Below are 15222 nucleotides of genomic sequence, written 5' to 3' on the forward strand. Positions count from 1 at the left end.
AATGGGTGGGAAAATGAGTGATAATGCAGAATGTTTTCTGTGACTAAGAAACACCTGTAGGAGAGGAATCTTATAAACTAATTCCATGCAATTGTGGTGACTAAAATAGTACAATGTTAAGAATGATAGCAAAGCTTATCTAAGCTCATTCTGATCTTTGTGAATCCTTGATTAATGTGATTTTATTATTATTCTTCACAGGTTTTGATCACAACGAAGACAGCTGATGATGATATCAGCACTCAGTATGTTTTGGATAGTAGCGGGCATATAACTTCCCAAAAGCCTTCCCATCTTGGTCAAGGTAGGATATTGTGTTCTAGCGTTGTGTCGTGACAGAGATTTTGTTTCTCTTGTGCTCTGTTTGAAGTCAAAATATCTGTTCTGTATTTAGAGGCTGAGGGTGAAATCTTGGCAGCTGTAAACATCCCTTGCCTTGTGTCTGTCAGCCAAGAATGTGGTGTTAGCATAAGAAACAATGTCTCAGAAGTTGCCTTAAATAGTAATTATAAGGTAGTTGTGCCTTCTCTGACTCTTCTTCAAGCTGACAGAGTGGAAATAAAAGCTGTAAAGATTCTGTGCCCCAGGTCCAGGCACACACTATACATGAAAACTTAAGAATCAAGATTATGTTCCTGCATGTAGCAAAACCCTTGCTTGAGGGAGGAAGAGTTGCCAAACTCCTATCTGAGGGAGTACCTAGAATCAGCATGGCTGTTGGACCTACCTAGTGAAGTCTGAGTTACTTCTAACCTAGACTGTGTCTAGAAATTAGTGTATGTGAAAGTTGGGATAGCATTGGTCTCTGTACTCTGTTGAGCTGTTTGTTGCCCAGTAAGGCCACGTTGTATCCTAGCCTTCACATTCTTCGCAGGTCTGTGTTCCCAGAAGAGATGGTTACTTGTTTCTCGCAGTCAAGTTGGGCTTCTGAGGAAGCGGCTGCTGCTTTTCTCTAAAGATAGATCTGTTCTCACCCCTAGCACATTCCGGCTGAGCCACAGAAGCTCCTTGTCAGTGTTGTGCCCCGTGATGGGTGCAGTGCCTTGTACATCCAGAGCGGAGCCTGCCTGCCAGACCTGGCTCTTGAAGAAGGAGCTGAATCTGAAATCTCTACAATATAGGCAGTTAATTTTAACCAGAGAATCTTTGTAACATTCAGGCTGTAGTATTTTCTACAGCCAGAAAGCCTTTACAGAGCCTGTAAATGGCATGGCTTTATGTTTTGTCAAAATTGTTTAATGATTGCTACTGAAAAATGAATTCCATGGTATCTCTTTAATATTTGCAATATCTTAGTAGGGTAGGAATTTTCATGATTATATTGCTTGATTCATACCCCTCTTCTCACCACATAGTATGCCTTGAACAAAGGTATCTGGCCTTTCAGGTATACCCTAATGGGAATGCTAGCAAAAGGCATTAATGCCTCAACATTCCTTTGCCTCCAGATGTGTCTAATTCATCTTTAATTTGATTAACTTTCATTAATAAAATAGTTAACTTAAAACAGTGCACTTAGAGTCTTTGGCTTTATTTAATGGCTGATTCTAAGTATTCTCAGTGTGTGCACATGAATGCTTAATGCTCTGATCGTAACTCTAGGCAAAGGAAAGGAATCAAAGCTTATGTTAGTACTTATTTTTGTGAGATGACTGCTAACTGATAGTTCTTCTCCTTAAGCAAATTTATTCTAGTAATCAAATGTAGTGTTGCTAGGGTTTATTTGCATGCAGTGGTATACAGACAGGGCTCTTCAAGGATAAACAAAGCTTCCTCGTTACGCAGAGGGTGATCTGCTTTCAGTATAATGTCTGCTTGTTTTTTCATCACCTGCTGTAGGCACAACAGTAACAGTCCTCAAGCTGTTTAAGAATCTTCCTGTGAGAAAGCAGTTTTATTCAACAAATAGAAAATGTAAGGAAGAACTGAAAAAAGTCCAGGACCTCCTGATAGCATATGGCATCATAAAGCCAGAACTGAGAATAACCTTCGTACATAATAAGGTAATAATCATTATTTCTCTGTCAGCTGTGTTAAAGGTCTTTTTCTGATGAATTTGTGCAGTTAAAGTAATGTTTACATAAAATATTTGATCCGTAGGAATCATCTTTAATTGTAGATCAGTTTTGGACTTCCACTTCTTTTTTCATTCTATGTATGAATGTTTATGATAGTTATAGATTTTGATCTTAAAAATTCCTAAAACTCAGGCTCAGATCTGCCTTTTGGGCTGCTCCAACAGATACCTCGGGTAGATGTATGAAGCATAAATGTTGTCTCCTATGCTAGTAATTTAAGCTAATGGAGCCAGTTGTTTGTTATTTAGACTTGGGGGAATGAATTCAGAGGCGTCCTGGAGACTGCTTTGATTTTGTGGGCTACTGAGCAGTCATTTGAACATACAGCTACCAAAGTCACACACTGGGTGGTTCTCCTTCACCTGACCTCAATTACATGTAGCTCATTTTATTGACTGTGCTCCTCCTTTCGACACAGCAGAGGAATGCTAGCCTAATGAATTCCCAAGTTGCTACACAGTAGAGAGTGACATCTCCTGGTCAGACCCCTCAGCAATTCTTTTCTGGTTCTAGACTGCTTTTGTTTGTCGACCTTCTTATTTTTCCCTGTTTATTGGTCAGTTTTGAGCAGTTACTCTTTACTACCATACGTTTGTAGTTGAGTTCCCTCTCGGTGGAAATGATGAATGCCACTGTGCTTTCTTAAAATAGATTGTCCATCTGTTTCTGGAGTTGTCTGACACGCTCTGATGATAGATAGGAAGAAGTACATACGTATATAAGTGTAGATGTTGTCAAGAAAAAAAACAAAAACAAAAAGCCAGTCTTGTCACTACTGAATTTGTATTCCAAAGCTGAGTAACTACTTTCAGTCTTACTTCACTGAGACTACAGAAAGCTTAAAACCACAGACCACAGATGTTTGCACTTCTTAGCTTGTATTAAGCTCTCTGACATATCTAGTAGTGTTTCACAGTATTGGTCTTAAATACTGGTTAATAAAACTAATTTTGTATTTAATTGGTGGTGTGGTTTTTCCCTCTTTGATGAGTGTGGTAAAATTCTTCTGTGGTTATGCTGGGGCTTTTATTTACCATTGTTAGTTGCTGCAAGGACTTAGTACAGTACATCAACTGTACCTTCTGTGAATCTGTTTTTTCCCTATGTGACTGTAGTTTATCATTTATTACACATCTGAAGTTTGACATACTGTGTTGGGGAAACATCTCTTTTGTTGTAGAACGTGTTTGCCCAGTTGACATTTTTGAACTAGACATCTATTGCATGGTTGATGCAGAATTTGTGCCATCTAACTGAAGCTCTTTTCAGGTGGTAGACTCAACAGTTCAACTTAGAAAGTGGCACCTCTGTATTACAAACCAATCTCTTTGTACTTGCTGGGAATACATGAAGTTTGCCTGTCCTCTTTGCTTCAAAGTTAAATTCTTCAATGCCAACTTTGGGTAGGCATGCTTGGTAAAGTAAATCAGTAGAGATGCTATCTGTAGGCAGCACGTGTTCATTGTAATGATAGAGATCTTGCACTGCTGCCCTTACGTGCATTTACTTTATTTACAAAAAATAAAAATAAAAAAAGAAGCTGCTCAGATATGTTTAACCACAAGAGGTCGCTCAGGAGCTATTGCTGAGCTGGGAAAATTAGAGGCCCAAGATGTGATGTAGGAGGTGCGGTTTGTCTGTGCACTGCTTTAAAATAGTCTGAAAATTATAAAAATTAAAAAAAAATACCTAGGAAAAAAATAGCCTTTGAATGCAGATTGCTGTATTTCTACTGTCATTGTCATTTCTTGCAAATTAAAAACTGCCTGTTGCACCATACCTTTTCAGAAATCTGAAATTCTGAAACTTCAGTACAGTATTTTCAACAGGTTGGCGTGCATTTGTTTTGCCATTGTTTCATGGCATGTGAATTTCATTTTCCTTCAGATTATAAGTGGCTTTGTCATTAAAATTACTAAGTCAAATTGGAAGATGTTCTTCCCATAACAACCCTATAGGGTGTGTATGCTGGGGTAATACACTACTGAATAGGGTTGTCTGTGTTTTTTTGGTTTTTTTGTAGTGCCTGTTGTGTTTCTGTTTGATGTGCACTAGGAGAATGAATTGCCTTATTCGAAAAGCTTTGTTTGTCATGGAGCTCACGGGTTATAGATCAGTTTTAAAAAATGTGTATGTCCAATTATCCAAACGAGTTCCTAGAATCTCAGATTCTTGAGGCTGAGCCAATGCTTTCTGCTGCATTAGAAGATGGTAGACGTCAGGAGTAAGATCAAATTCCCAGACTTAAAAGAGCAAAGAGGTAGCAGAGATTAGGTACTGCAGAAGGAGACGAGGGAAGATGGGTTGAAGAAGTAGGAAGGCTAGTACAGTACAGTGCATTTCAAAAAGCTCTTGAAAATTAGTCTCAAAGACAGTTAGCCAGTGCCTTTTAAAATAATCTTTCTTAAAGTCCTGTATTTTACAAGGAATGAGAATGGAAGAAAGCATAGCTCTCACCATACTGAGGAAGAATATACTGTGTAATGAGGAGGAAACTTTCATTAATGTACCTGAAGTTAGGCATCTGAAAATGGTTGTGTAGCTGATTCTGGATTAAATTTGTTTTGGGAGATCAGGCTTATTCTTGAGCTGTTGAATGCATATGCATTCTTACTATCCCCGATACATTCACTGCATGCTGTATTTCTACTGCATTGGTTTTGTGTGTGGTTTTTCTTTTGTAAATATTGTGTGCCTTATGCTTCTGAATGAAATTTCCATATTTTTTTTTCTTGTGGTTACTTATCTGTGTTAGTACAGATGAAAATGTTACCATTAAATGTGTGATCTCTTTTCTATTACGAGCAATGCTCTTACTGCCTCAGGGTGTTTCTCATAAGTAAGAAAAATAGATATCCCTTTGTCAGTCCTCGAGTCCTTTATTTATTGGTGTACTCTGTCAGTGAATTTCTGATAGGAAATAAACAATTGCTGTTTCTGTTCAGAATGTTTTGTTTGCATTAGCAATAAATAATGAATCACTTTGCAGATCAACCCTTGAAGTACTATTGCTATTTTGACAACTTGGATTAGCTAGTGCTCCTTCTTTTTATGAAGGTTTATCCTGCCAAGACATTCTTTGAATACTGATAATGTCGATCCTCTTGCCAGTATGGTTATGTTAGAAAGGTATTTTTCTTCTTTCATCACCATGTTCCTTGAAAGCATATTGAATAATGAGACAGCCAAATGGAAATAATTTACATGAGTATTCAGCAAGTTTATTTAAAGTTAACATTATCTGAAAGCGTGCTAAGAACATTCCAAAGTCAGCTACTGCTGAAGCCACATCAAACCCCTGAGCCCGAAATGCCACGTTCTAGCCCCCAGTGAGCTCGGGCTGTGTTGGACGAGCAGTGCTGCTGGGCTCTGCCTGGAGCAGCTCTCTGCCTGCTCCTTCCCACTTCAAGTGTGTGGCCTGTGACCCAGTCTCAAGCCAGTGATGTCTAAGGGATACCTTGGCATGTTGAGAGGTTGAATGCTTCAACTCTGTTCTCGTTATCTGTGTTCCACAAACACCAAGAGGAGAGATGACGCCCGGTAGTGCTGTCAGTCATAACAATTTCAGACATAAAATTGCTGAACAAATTATGGCAGCAGTTGATGTATGTGGTGGCTATCAGCAGGTCACGTATACACAACTGCTGCCGTGTACAGAGCACAGGTGGGCCCTAAGGCTCAGTACACTTTGCAGTTCCTATTGAGAAAAATCTTTACAAAAGGGAGTATTTTTTTTTCCAAGTGCTTTTCACACTTAGTGTTTTGAAGCTCTGATCTCAGGCTGTTTGCTCTTTGTTTCCTGGGAGAAGAGAACCTCGGGATGCAGGTGGTCTGTTCTGCAGTTGTTGCTGTACCTATGGCTGGCATTCTTTCTTAGCCAAAGCCCTTTTCTGCTAGTGACTGGTGCTGACCTAAACAGTGCCACCAAATGCTACGTATGTACTGTGAGAGGAAATGCTGCTGCTACGTTATCTTAATTAGGTTTATATAATATATTGGACCTCCTGCAGTCTGTATCCATTAGTCTCACAACAGTTTGTCTGTCTCTGAGCTTTCCGTAGTAACTGTGGGTTTTTTTTCCTTCAGAGTTGGAATATCCAGAATTGTCCATTAGCGTAAGTTTTCCATTTTTTTTTAAATGGGATCATACTTCACCTTTATTCATTCTGCTTCCAAACTGTTAGCTGCATGTTGAAAAGAAGTCTATGTTGAGCATTAACAGCAGCACATAAGCTCTTTCTTGAGTTGGAAAGGCTGCTTCCTGTAACATAATGATGATGATTGACTCCATTCCTCATCTATGCTTCAAAATATACAGGGGAATGAGTAAAAATCTGCAGTGCTCTGCAAGCAGCGTGCGTTCATGTTGATGTGGAATTCAGACTTTTCTGTAGAGCAGCTTTGCTGAGAAAGCCCAACAGAGAGTTAATTCTGATGTTTTTTGTGATGCGGCCACCTGTCCACTAGGAAATGCGCTGAGACCCTCAACTCAGCTTACATCAGCCTGAGAACAGCTGCCAGATGGTAACTACTTTTGGTCACTACCAACCTGGTTGAATTTGAACTGGTGACCTAGAGGTGAAATGCTTTATATCCTATTACTAATTCCCCGAGGTTTCCAGTTTCTCATCCATCACTTTTTTCAAATGACAGCCCAGTATATATCTGCAATCTCAAAACAATTACTGCTTCATATAGGCAGCTTGAGCTGTAGTATCTGAGATGTGCCTCTGGCTCTTGTAAAGCTTGCACATTTCCCTTACAGGCTTGCAAAAGGTTAGTGCAAAAAGGGCATTTCCAAAGCCACGTGGGAGCTTCCCTTCTTCTGTAACAGTGAGTTTTGTTAGGGTTAAGTGTGCTTTCTGTTACTTTTGCTAACTACTATATTACAGAAGGCTTTTTAAACTCTTTTATATGGAACATGCTGTGCTGATGTTGCATCTTCTGAAGGACAGTTTAGATTTTTTTTCTTGTTCCTGTTAGGGAAATGCGATTTCCCTAACCACCACACTTGACCGTGTGTGGTAAAAGCAGCTCCCCCAAAAAACATTTGCTTTTGTCTTTGTAATTCACAAAAGCTTTGTAAGAAGAAAGGCCAGAAGAAGGCCTATGGCTCCCTTCAATACCTTTCAGTTCTTCTCATAGCTTACCTCCCAGTGCCCAGACCAAGCACTTCTCTGGTGCGTGGTGCTCAGGAATGCCTTTTCACTGGGAGGGAGCTCTCATACTTAAGGAACTACTTAAGAATTTGTAGAATGAATGGTGCAATGGAAAATTACTACCTTTCATCAAACTCCACTGTAATGTCTGATGCCTGTGGGACATGTTCACTGAGTGCGACTGATGAGGGGGGACAACAGGACCTTGAGTTTCTTCATCCTGTGCATCCAGCAGTGGTTGAACCACTGCCAGTTATGAAGTGGATGAGGTAACTGATTCTTCTGAGGCAAATAGAAAACATCTGGGGAAGATAGTTATAATTTGATAGAGGTGTGTTAAGTTTAACTGAGAAACTGACATAATTTCTGTTTTCAAGGGAAGATTATGCAAGAGAATCATAGAGTCATAGAAGCACCAAGGTAGGAAAATACCTCCAAGGTCACGCAGTCCAAATGTTCACCTGTCATCAATATTTCCCACTAAACTGTGGCCCTCAGTACAACATCTAAAGGTTTCTTGAACACCAGAGTTCTGTCATTAAGGTAGCTTCCCACGGTTTTTAAACCAAGACTCCAGCTGTGGCCTGGAGCAGATCAAACAACACTGATGCTTCAAGGCTGGGATTTTAACCTACGTGGCTAAATCTTTATGTTGATGTGTTCTTAGTCTTAAGTGATAGCTTTTCTTCCACTGCAGGAGTGTGCCTCCCCTTGCAGCCAGGTGTCTGTGCAGCATGAGCAAAAGCTCACTTTCATGGTGATGGGTTTTTTATTACCCTGTGACTGAATTCACACTTTTGATATTGCTGCTTGGCTTAGTTCCTGTTTGTGTGCCCTCTTAACAAATAGCAGCCATGGTTTTGGTTATGAAGGAGCCCCAAAAGCTGCTATATTTTAAGTCAGGAAAGCTAAGAAAGACACTGCCTTGGAGAGAGAACTGTCTACAGTAAGATCTCAGGATGAGATTTTTGGAGCATGTAAAACAAAATTAGGCTGCGGAATGCAGCTCTTGTGAGCAGAGCCAATGGGTGTTTCCAGTCTGCAGTTGAGGTACAGAGCTTGCTCTACTAGACCTTTACACTCTTGAACTTTTATATCTAAGATAAAAAACAAAACAAAACATAATGATTATCACAAAATAAATGAAGAAAAAGACTGGATTTGGGTACTGAAAGTCCACACCACCTTAATTCAAGAATCTTAATTGTGCTAAGGAGGGCTGATTAAGTATTGTCGTTACGTAGTGGTAAGGTGAACAGGAGGAATTCATCTCAGCATAGTAGTGGCTCTGTGTTTCCATAACCAGGTGCAGCATCCAGTCTTCAGCTCTGAGTAGGATTTCTCTTTTTGTACTTGTGTATTGCCGTGGCTGCTGGTAGGAATTCTGGAACATGAAAAATGGGTTGGCTTGAGGAGTGGCTGCATTTTTGCAATTGTTCTTCTTTGGAGTCTGACACTGTGAATAGCTATCATTCTCCTCAGTGACAAATATTAGGTACCCTGATGAGAAGAGGTTGCCTACTCTTTTTCCAGTCATGACCATTTTTCAAGGAATCCTAGGCTATCTGTATTATAAAATTGAGATTCCTATTCCAGGCATGCATGTGTTGTCATACTGCACAAAATGATGGATATCTGCATGTTCTAGAACTGGATGTGGCCAAGGAAATAGATACACATATGCATGTGTTTATCTTGTATATATGTGCAGTAGATTTTCATATATGTTGGGACTTTTAAAATAAGACCTGGATCATGTAATCTCCTTCAATGAAGCCAAGAGGAAGGTGAGATATATTTGGCTGACTCTAACAAACCCTAAGATGGTCCGTATGTAATAATATATCGTTGAGTAGGCTGTTTTTGCAGTGTCATCATACTGACCAGAGTCGGATTCTTCCTTGGCTCATCCTGGACACCAGGTTTATATGACCTAGAAAAAAAAATACGAGGGGGGTGTGTGGGTGTGTATTTTTAGCTGAACTAAAGGGTATAATCAAGGTTAAAAAATGAGGCTATAGCAGGAACCTCGTGGAAGCAGGCACTTTTTAAAATAAATAAAATGGAGTAATCGTTTTTAATGGGTTACATTTTACAGCTCATTAATGCATGTAGAGAGTCTAGAAAGTAATTTCCTTCAAATTAACCAGCTGTTCTTACACCGTGGCTTCGTAACACGCAGCGAGAGCTAAAGAAGAGCACACAATCCATTCTGTGTCTGCTCTATAGTATAGATAAATAAATAAATAAATAAACTCTGAACTTATTAACAGTATCTACTTTTAGCAAGTTTGCCTTTAATAAGTTCTCATGTTCCATGGCTTTTCTAAAAGCACTTCACTGCAGTGATCTTTTTACAGTCCCATGTACCAGCGTCCAGCAGGCCAGGCAGGGTAATAGCAGCCTTGCATTAATCAGCAGCTAGGATTTATATCTGTACCTGTGGCATCACACTAGGATAACCTAAAATAAACAGCGGGGTGTTTATACTAGTCACGTAACAAGTGTCTTTCTCTGTTTGTCACAAGTGTTTAATTTAAAATGTATCCAGTAAAGAAAAAATCGTTTGGCACTCTGTGTTTCCATTTTAAGTAATCAACTTTAAAATAGCAGCAGTACAGGATATGTTTTATAAGATGAGCTCTGAGGAAGAGGACAGATTCTTTCATCACTCCCAAATGTCTCTGAGGAGATGTGCAGCAGGTGTGGAGCCGGGAGGCTGAGCACTGCAGGGCTCCATCTTCCTTCCTTCCTTCCAAGCCTGCAAAGCACCAAGCTGCAGGCACACTGCCCTCTGCACCCCTTCTCCTTCACCCCTTCGTGTGTGCCCTGTCATCCCTCACGTAGGTTGTCTTCTGCATCTGGGAGCTTCCAGGTGGCTGTGGGTTGGCAGGGCAGCGTGCACAGTGTCAGCGGTGAGCAGAAAGTGAGTTAGATTCAGGCAGGAGTGAGTTTGGAAATAAACAGTTAAAGATTAGGGTGAAGTTTTAGGGTTCCCAGTCTCAAAGCTTTAAAAAATCCCACCTATTCCATAAGAAGAGGGTATTGTTTTACAGGAGCACTGCGTTCTTCAGTGCAATTCACCTTTCAAGGCCAGCAAATATCCTACAGGACAGGTGGAATTTTAAGGCTCTGTACTGCATTTCTTGAGATTGGTGCCTGCATATTCTTTGCTCGCTCACCACGCTTTCACATGACATCCTGTGCCAGAGCACTGTGAACTCATCTTAAATTTATTGGACACCTAGCACCTATTTAAACATCTATTTTTAAACTGGCACTGTAATGTCAGATTTAATGGGCAACTTCCTGCATTTTTTTCCTTTTATGTTTGAATGTTGCACCCCAAAATAGACTCGGTCACCTAACGATGACAGAAGTAGATACAAAGCCAGTATGAATCTAGAAGTTGCTTAGAAGTAGAAAGCCAATTAAGCACAGTTGTTGTTGCTACATAGTGGTAAGTAAAAGGCAAGCAGATTCAGGGTTAAATTTGTGGCTGTTCAATATAGGGGTTCATGTTAGTGAAGGCTTCATATTGGAGAGGCAAAATATTGCTTCCCAAGGTAATTAATACTCCCCAAGTATGTAAGGATTTAACAGGTAAATTTCTGTGATGCGAGTTGCACTTCACGCTGCCTTACTGCATTGGCTAAATCTGTGCAAAAGGTATGTATCTGATAGAGTACATATCCTTCTAACTTCTGCAAAATTTTCAACAGACAAACAGCCACTTTCCTAGAGATACTTCCTTACAGACTGCTTTCCTTCTGTAGAACAGACTTATAGACCTAGAGAATCCAGATGGGAGCTATGAATGGGTGTACAGTGTCCCAGCTTCAACCTAAACAGATTAAAGTACCATAAGCATTATAGTGCCCTACTTAAAATGCTGACTGTCATGACAAAAAGATGTTGTAAACCTTCAATATATGTACTCAGTGAAAGTTATGTAGCTCACTGCAGTATATCTAAGAGGAAAAATAGTATTTTTGTGGATTTGTTTTTTAACAATTGTTATGTGCAGAAGTCCAGATTAGCCATACAATATTCAAGAACACAAACTTTCCTTAGTTTTCTGATGGCTACAAGTCTAAATAAGTAATACAGCATGAGAAGCCTTGCCAAAAAGCACCATATCGTGTGTGTTAACACTGAAAGTTGTGAATGTAAGAGGGTCAAAGTACAGAATGTTACATATACAGTATGTGTGCAGTTGCATATACATGTTCATAGACATGACTTAAGTTCAACAAATATAAATATAATGTCAAAAATTTGACTCTGTGCCATTTGTTTCAGGCAGTTATTTGGCAGAAGAACAGGGTGTCAGATCACAAAATGGCCTGTATGTCAGTTCTGGGAACAGCCATTATGGGCAGTATGGTACCTTTTCAACACTGCTGTGAAGATCCTGAGGTGAGTTTAAGCTTCCTTCTCCCAGATCCACTTAAAGCCCGTCAATGAAGAGCTAAGTCAGTACCCAAAAAAAGATTTTGAAATAAAGAATATTATCTCTAGACTGACATCTGATTAATACATTTGATTCTGTTACTGGCCTCTCTGTAAAATTAATTGGTTTGGTGATTGAAAATGCACTCCCAGAATCATCTCGTCAGGACTCATGTGGCACTGATCAAATGGCAGTAAAAACAGTTGTGATGACAAATGCAGAATTGCTGGTTGCTCAGAGCTGTCTAAGTTAGGATTCCTGGCCTGCGGGCAGGTTGTGCTCCGATTAATAACTAAGTAGTTATGTCTTGCTGATCCTCGTGGCCTCTTAGCCTTATCTTCTAAATATTCCCTCAGTTTCAGTCGGGGTTATCAGAAGAGCAAAATAAGCACGTGCTTAGAAGGCAAGATTTGCAAGAATTGTAATAAGCCTATATTTGAAGGAAACACTTGCCAGCTTTCAACAAATTTAAGCTCACAAAACTCTTTGCCGCTGTTGAAATTGAAGGAGTTGCCCATGATACTGTCCTTTGTCTTAATATTCTCACTTTTTTTTGTTTTAATTCTGCTTCTATTTTTGTTGCAGACATTCTTATGCAGGAGAGTGTAACTCCTGCTGAGGCTGCTAAGTTAACTTTTTTCTGTATGTTGTAGTAGTGGATCTTGCCCAGAGTCATGTAGATGAGATGCATCACCTTGGGTAAAGTGAGAGCACCTGTTGAACACAAATTACTGTGCTGCAAGAAGCTGTTTAGTCAGACTTAAATCTGGAGTTCGTAAGAATGCTTATAGTTTATACATACGGGGAACTGGGGGGGGGGGGGGGAAGCATTGACTCTCATTGCTTACAAAGTTTTTCTTGTTTATGTCAGGACAAGCACAGGTGTTTTGTTCATACCTGAGTGCTCACTGGCTGTGCCCATATGGCAAGTGCAGGGGGCTCTGCAGGGAGGACCCGGGGGTATTTAAAAGGGACTAGCTTGAGGGAGGCACTCAGCTTCTCGTGTTACCTCTTTGCTATATCATGAGGCATCCATATTCCTTGAATAGAAGTTGGGGAACATTCCATCTCTCTCTCTGTCTCTAAATAGTGTGTAAAATACCACGTGCATCATTTATAGGTGTCTAAGTGATCCGTGCATGTTGCGCGTGCACAGACTTACGTTCAGAAACCATGGATATTTCTAATTTAAGCAGGCAAACACAACAAAATGACAGAATTCAGGCTGCCTGTGTAGCCCTTGTCTCTTTCCCTCGTGTGCAGGAATTAAGGTAGGTATTTAAAGACAACGTGTATGCCACTTTTTCCTTTCCACATAGACTGTGTCTCATTTAGTACACAGATGAGAGCAGCACTAACTCTTCATTTCCTCCTTGTCCATTGTGTAGCTTCCTACTCCTTTACTGCAAAGTCATCTCTGAAGGAAAAAACAGCGTTGCTGTAATCATTTTGTAAGCTGTACCTTACTAACTTCACATTTGAATCTTCTGTGATAAGTGATTCAAGCATTTTAAAGACTCGCCTTCTTCCCTATTACGAGCACTGCATGAAACAAGAACATAGTTCAAGTTGGCTCCAAGGCATGGAAAAGTTAGGAAGTGCTCACAAAGTAGAAAGAGAACCAAAGAAAATAAAGAGTGGACAGTTTGTCATGTGCAAAACCTCATCTATGCTTTTCGCATCCCCATTCTTGGAAATGGGTGGATCCATTTTGGCTGAAAAGTTTCACTCAGGAAATTTTGACAGTGAAAGGAATTCCTATGGAATTCCTAGGAATTTTCCTATTATTCTGTGAGGGTTAAGTTTGGCAGGTATACAAGCTGCTGGGAAAAAGGCAAGTGCTGAAGAAAGGCTTACTGTCCACTCAACACAGGTATATTTGAGTAAGTACATGTATTTGATATTTTACATTCTCCAGTCTCTGTAATTTTGCCTTAATTATAGAATATTTTTATATATGATAACTTCAGTAATTAAGATTAGTTTTAGAACTCATTACTAACTTCTGATGAGTGTACTGATATTCCACGTGGCTTTAAATAGTAACAGTAGTCAGCCATTTCTTAATCTGGCAGCTTCTTAAATGACTTATTTAGAGACTTTCAGTTTTGTTTTAATGTTGTCTGTATATAAAAATACTGTTTGAAGTGAAACACTATAATACAGATGTTTGGAAACGGGATAAGAAATTTGAAGCACATAAAGAAGGAACATTCAGAGAGGATGTGCTAAAGCTGCGGGATAAAATCGAGAAGTGCTGCATGTTGTTTTTTGATAATCGTCCAGCAGATATTTGACACCTCTTTAACTTGACCAGTGGTGTTTGGTTATGTGCAACGTTGCTGACCAGAACACTCCAGCTTTAGCACAGAATGCTTGTTACAAGGTCAGGAGGGAATAAGGGAGCACATGAGCAGATAGCTGGTGTGACGTAGGTGAGTGGGGAGGATAGGCCAAGTCCCACGGATTTTAAGTCCCGTTTCAAATGCATGATAGCTTGGGTCTTAGTATGTGCAAGAGGTTCTGCCAAGAGAAAAGACTAAGAGATCTGATTTCTGTATTCTGTGATCCACCCTGTTACCAGAATGTTCTCCCTACTTTCCCACGTATCCAGAATCCATTCTTTGCTGTGCACCAGCCCCCTGCTGAGCCCTGAGCTACTTGTCCAGGCAGACTGCAGTGGGGCAATGTTGGAGCAGTACCTGTGCTACCTGGCATGGGTCAGTGCTGGTGGATCCTGTCTCTGTAAAAGGAACAATTGCCTTTTTCTGCAGGAGGGTCATTATGTCGAGGCTGTCCTCTCCAAACAGCTGTCGGTTATCACAGGAAGTGTGGAAATAGAGTATCTTTTGGATTTCTGCTTCTTTACCAGATAGAATTGAAATTATTTAAGGGCATCTAGGTTGTTTGGTGGAGGAGAGGAGGAGCTGATGAGGCAGGCAGTATGTGTCATCGGCCTCATTTTGGCTGGAAAAAAACCAACAAACAACAAAAGCTAAAAAGGCTTAACAGAGAAGTTACAAAATTTTTAATGTTATTTGAATTGTATGATGTGTTCCTGGGCTCCTTGGTAAGGTTGGGTGCATTACAGGTTCTGCTCAAGGATGTGAGCTGGGGGTGCTCGGCACACCTCGAAGGCAGATGATTTAGATAGAAGTGGTGTAGGTACATTTGGGTGCCCTGAATAAAGGCCTGACAGCAGGCTGTTTAAGGTGTCCTGTGTGTGGAAAGAGAGGGATTTCATCTTTTGCTTTTCTATCACAGTGAGAGCTCGCTACCACCTTCTCCAGGCTGCACAGCAGTGTGTGTCTTTAACTTAGACCAGCAGTAGTTGGCAGACCTGCCGTCAGCGAGTATGCAGTTAGCTGGCATCGGTTTGTTGGCTCCAACCAACTCCAGCCCCCAGCTGCAGACAGCAACCTGCTGAACCTGCAGTCCCGATGGGAAATGTCTCAGTTAATGAGGGGTAATAGAGACAGAAGTATCCTTCTCAGCCTCTTTTTTTTTAATAGCACTTCTATCACTTGAATCT

General features: G+C 40.3%; 1 protein-coding gene across 1 annotated transcript in view; it reads left to right on the forward strand.

Moving 5' to 3' along the window:
• The window catches only part of PMS1 (PMS1 homolog 1, mismatch repair system component), a 41142-nt gene that overhangs the window by 7173 nt on the left and 18747 nt on the right, over positions 1-15222 (forward strand). Inside the window, exons 4-6 of the mRNA XM_065751122.1 lie at positions 202-304; positions 1840-2003; positions 11540-11656. Coding sequence (XP_065607194.1) covers positions 202-304; positions 1840-2003; positions 11540-11656 — 384 coding nt within the window. The remainder of the gene's footprint in view (positions 1-201; positions 305-1839; positions 2004-11539; positions 11657-15222) is intronic.

The sequence above is a fragment of the Cyrtonyx montezumae genome, unplaced genomic scaffold (genome assembly GCF_038088225.1).
Source record: "Cyrtonyx montezumae isolate F1298 unplaced genomic scaffold, pur_monq_1.0 scaffold_7, whole genome shotgun sequence".
Classification (NCBI taxonomy): Eukaryota; Metazoa; Chordata; class Aves; order Galliformes; family Odontophoridae; genus Cyrtonyx; species Cyrtonyx montezumae.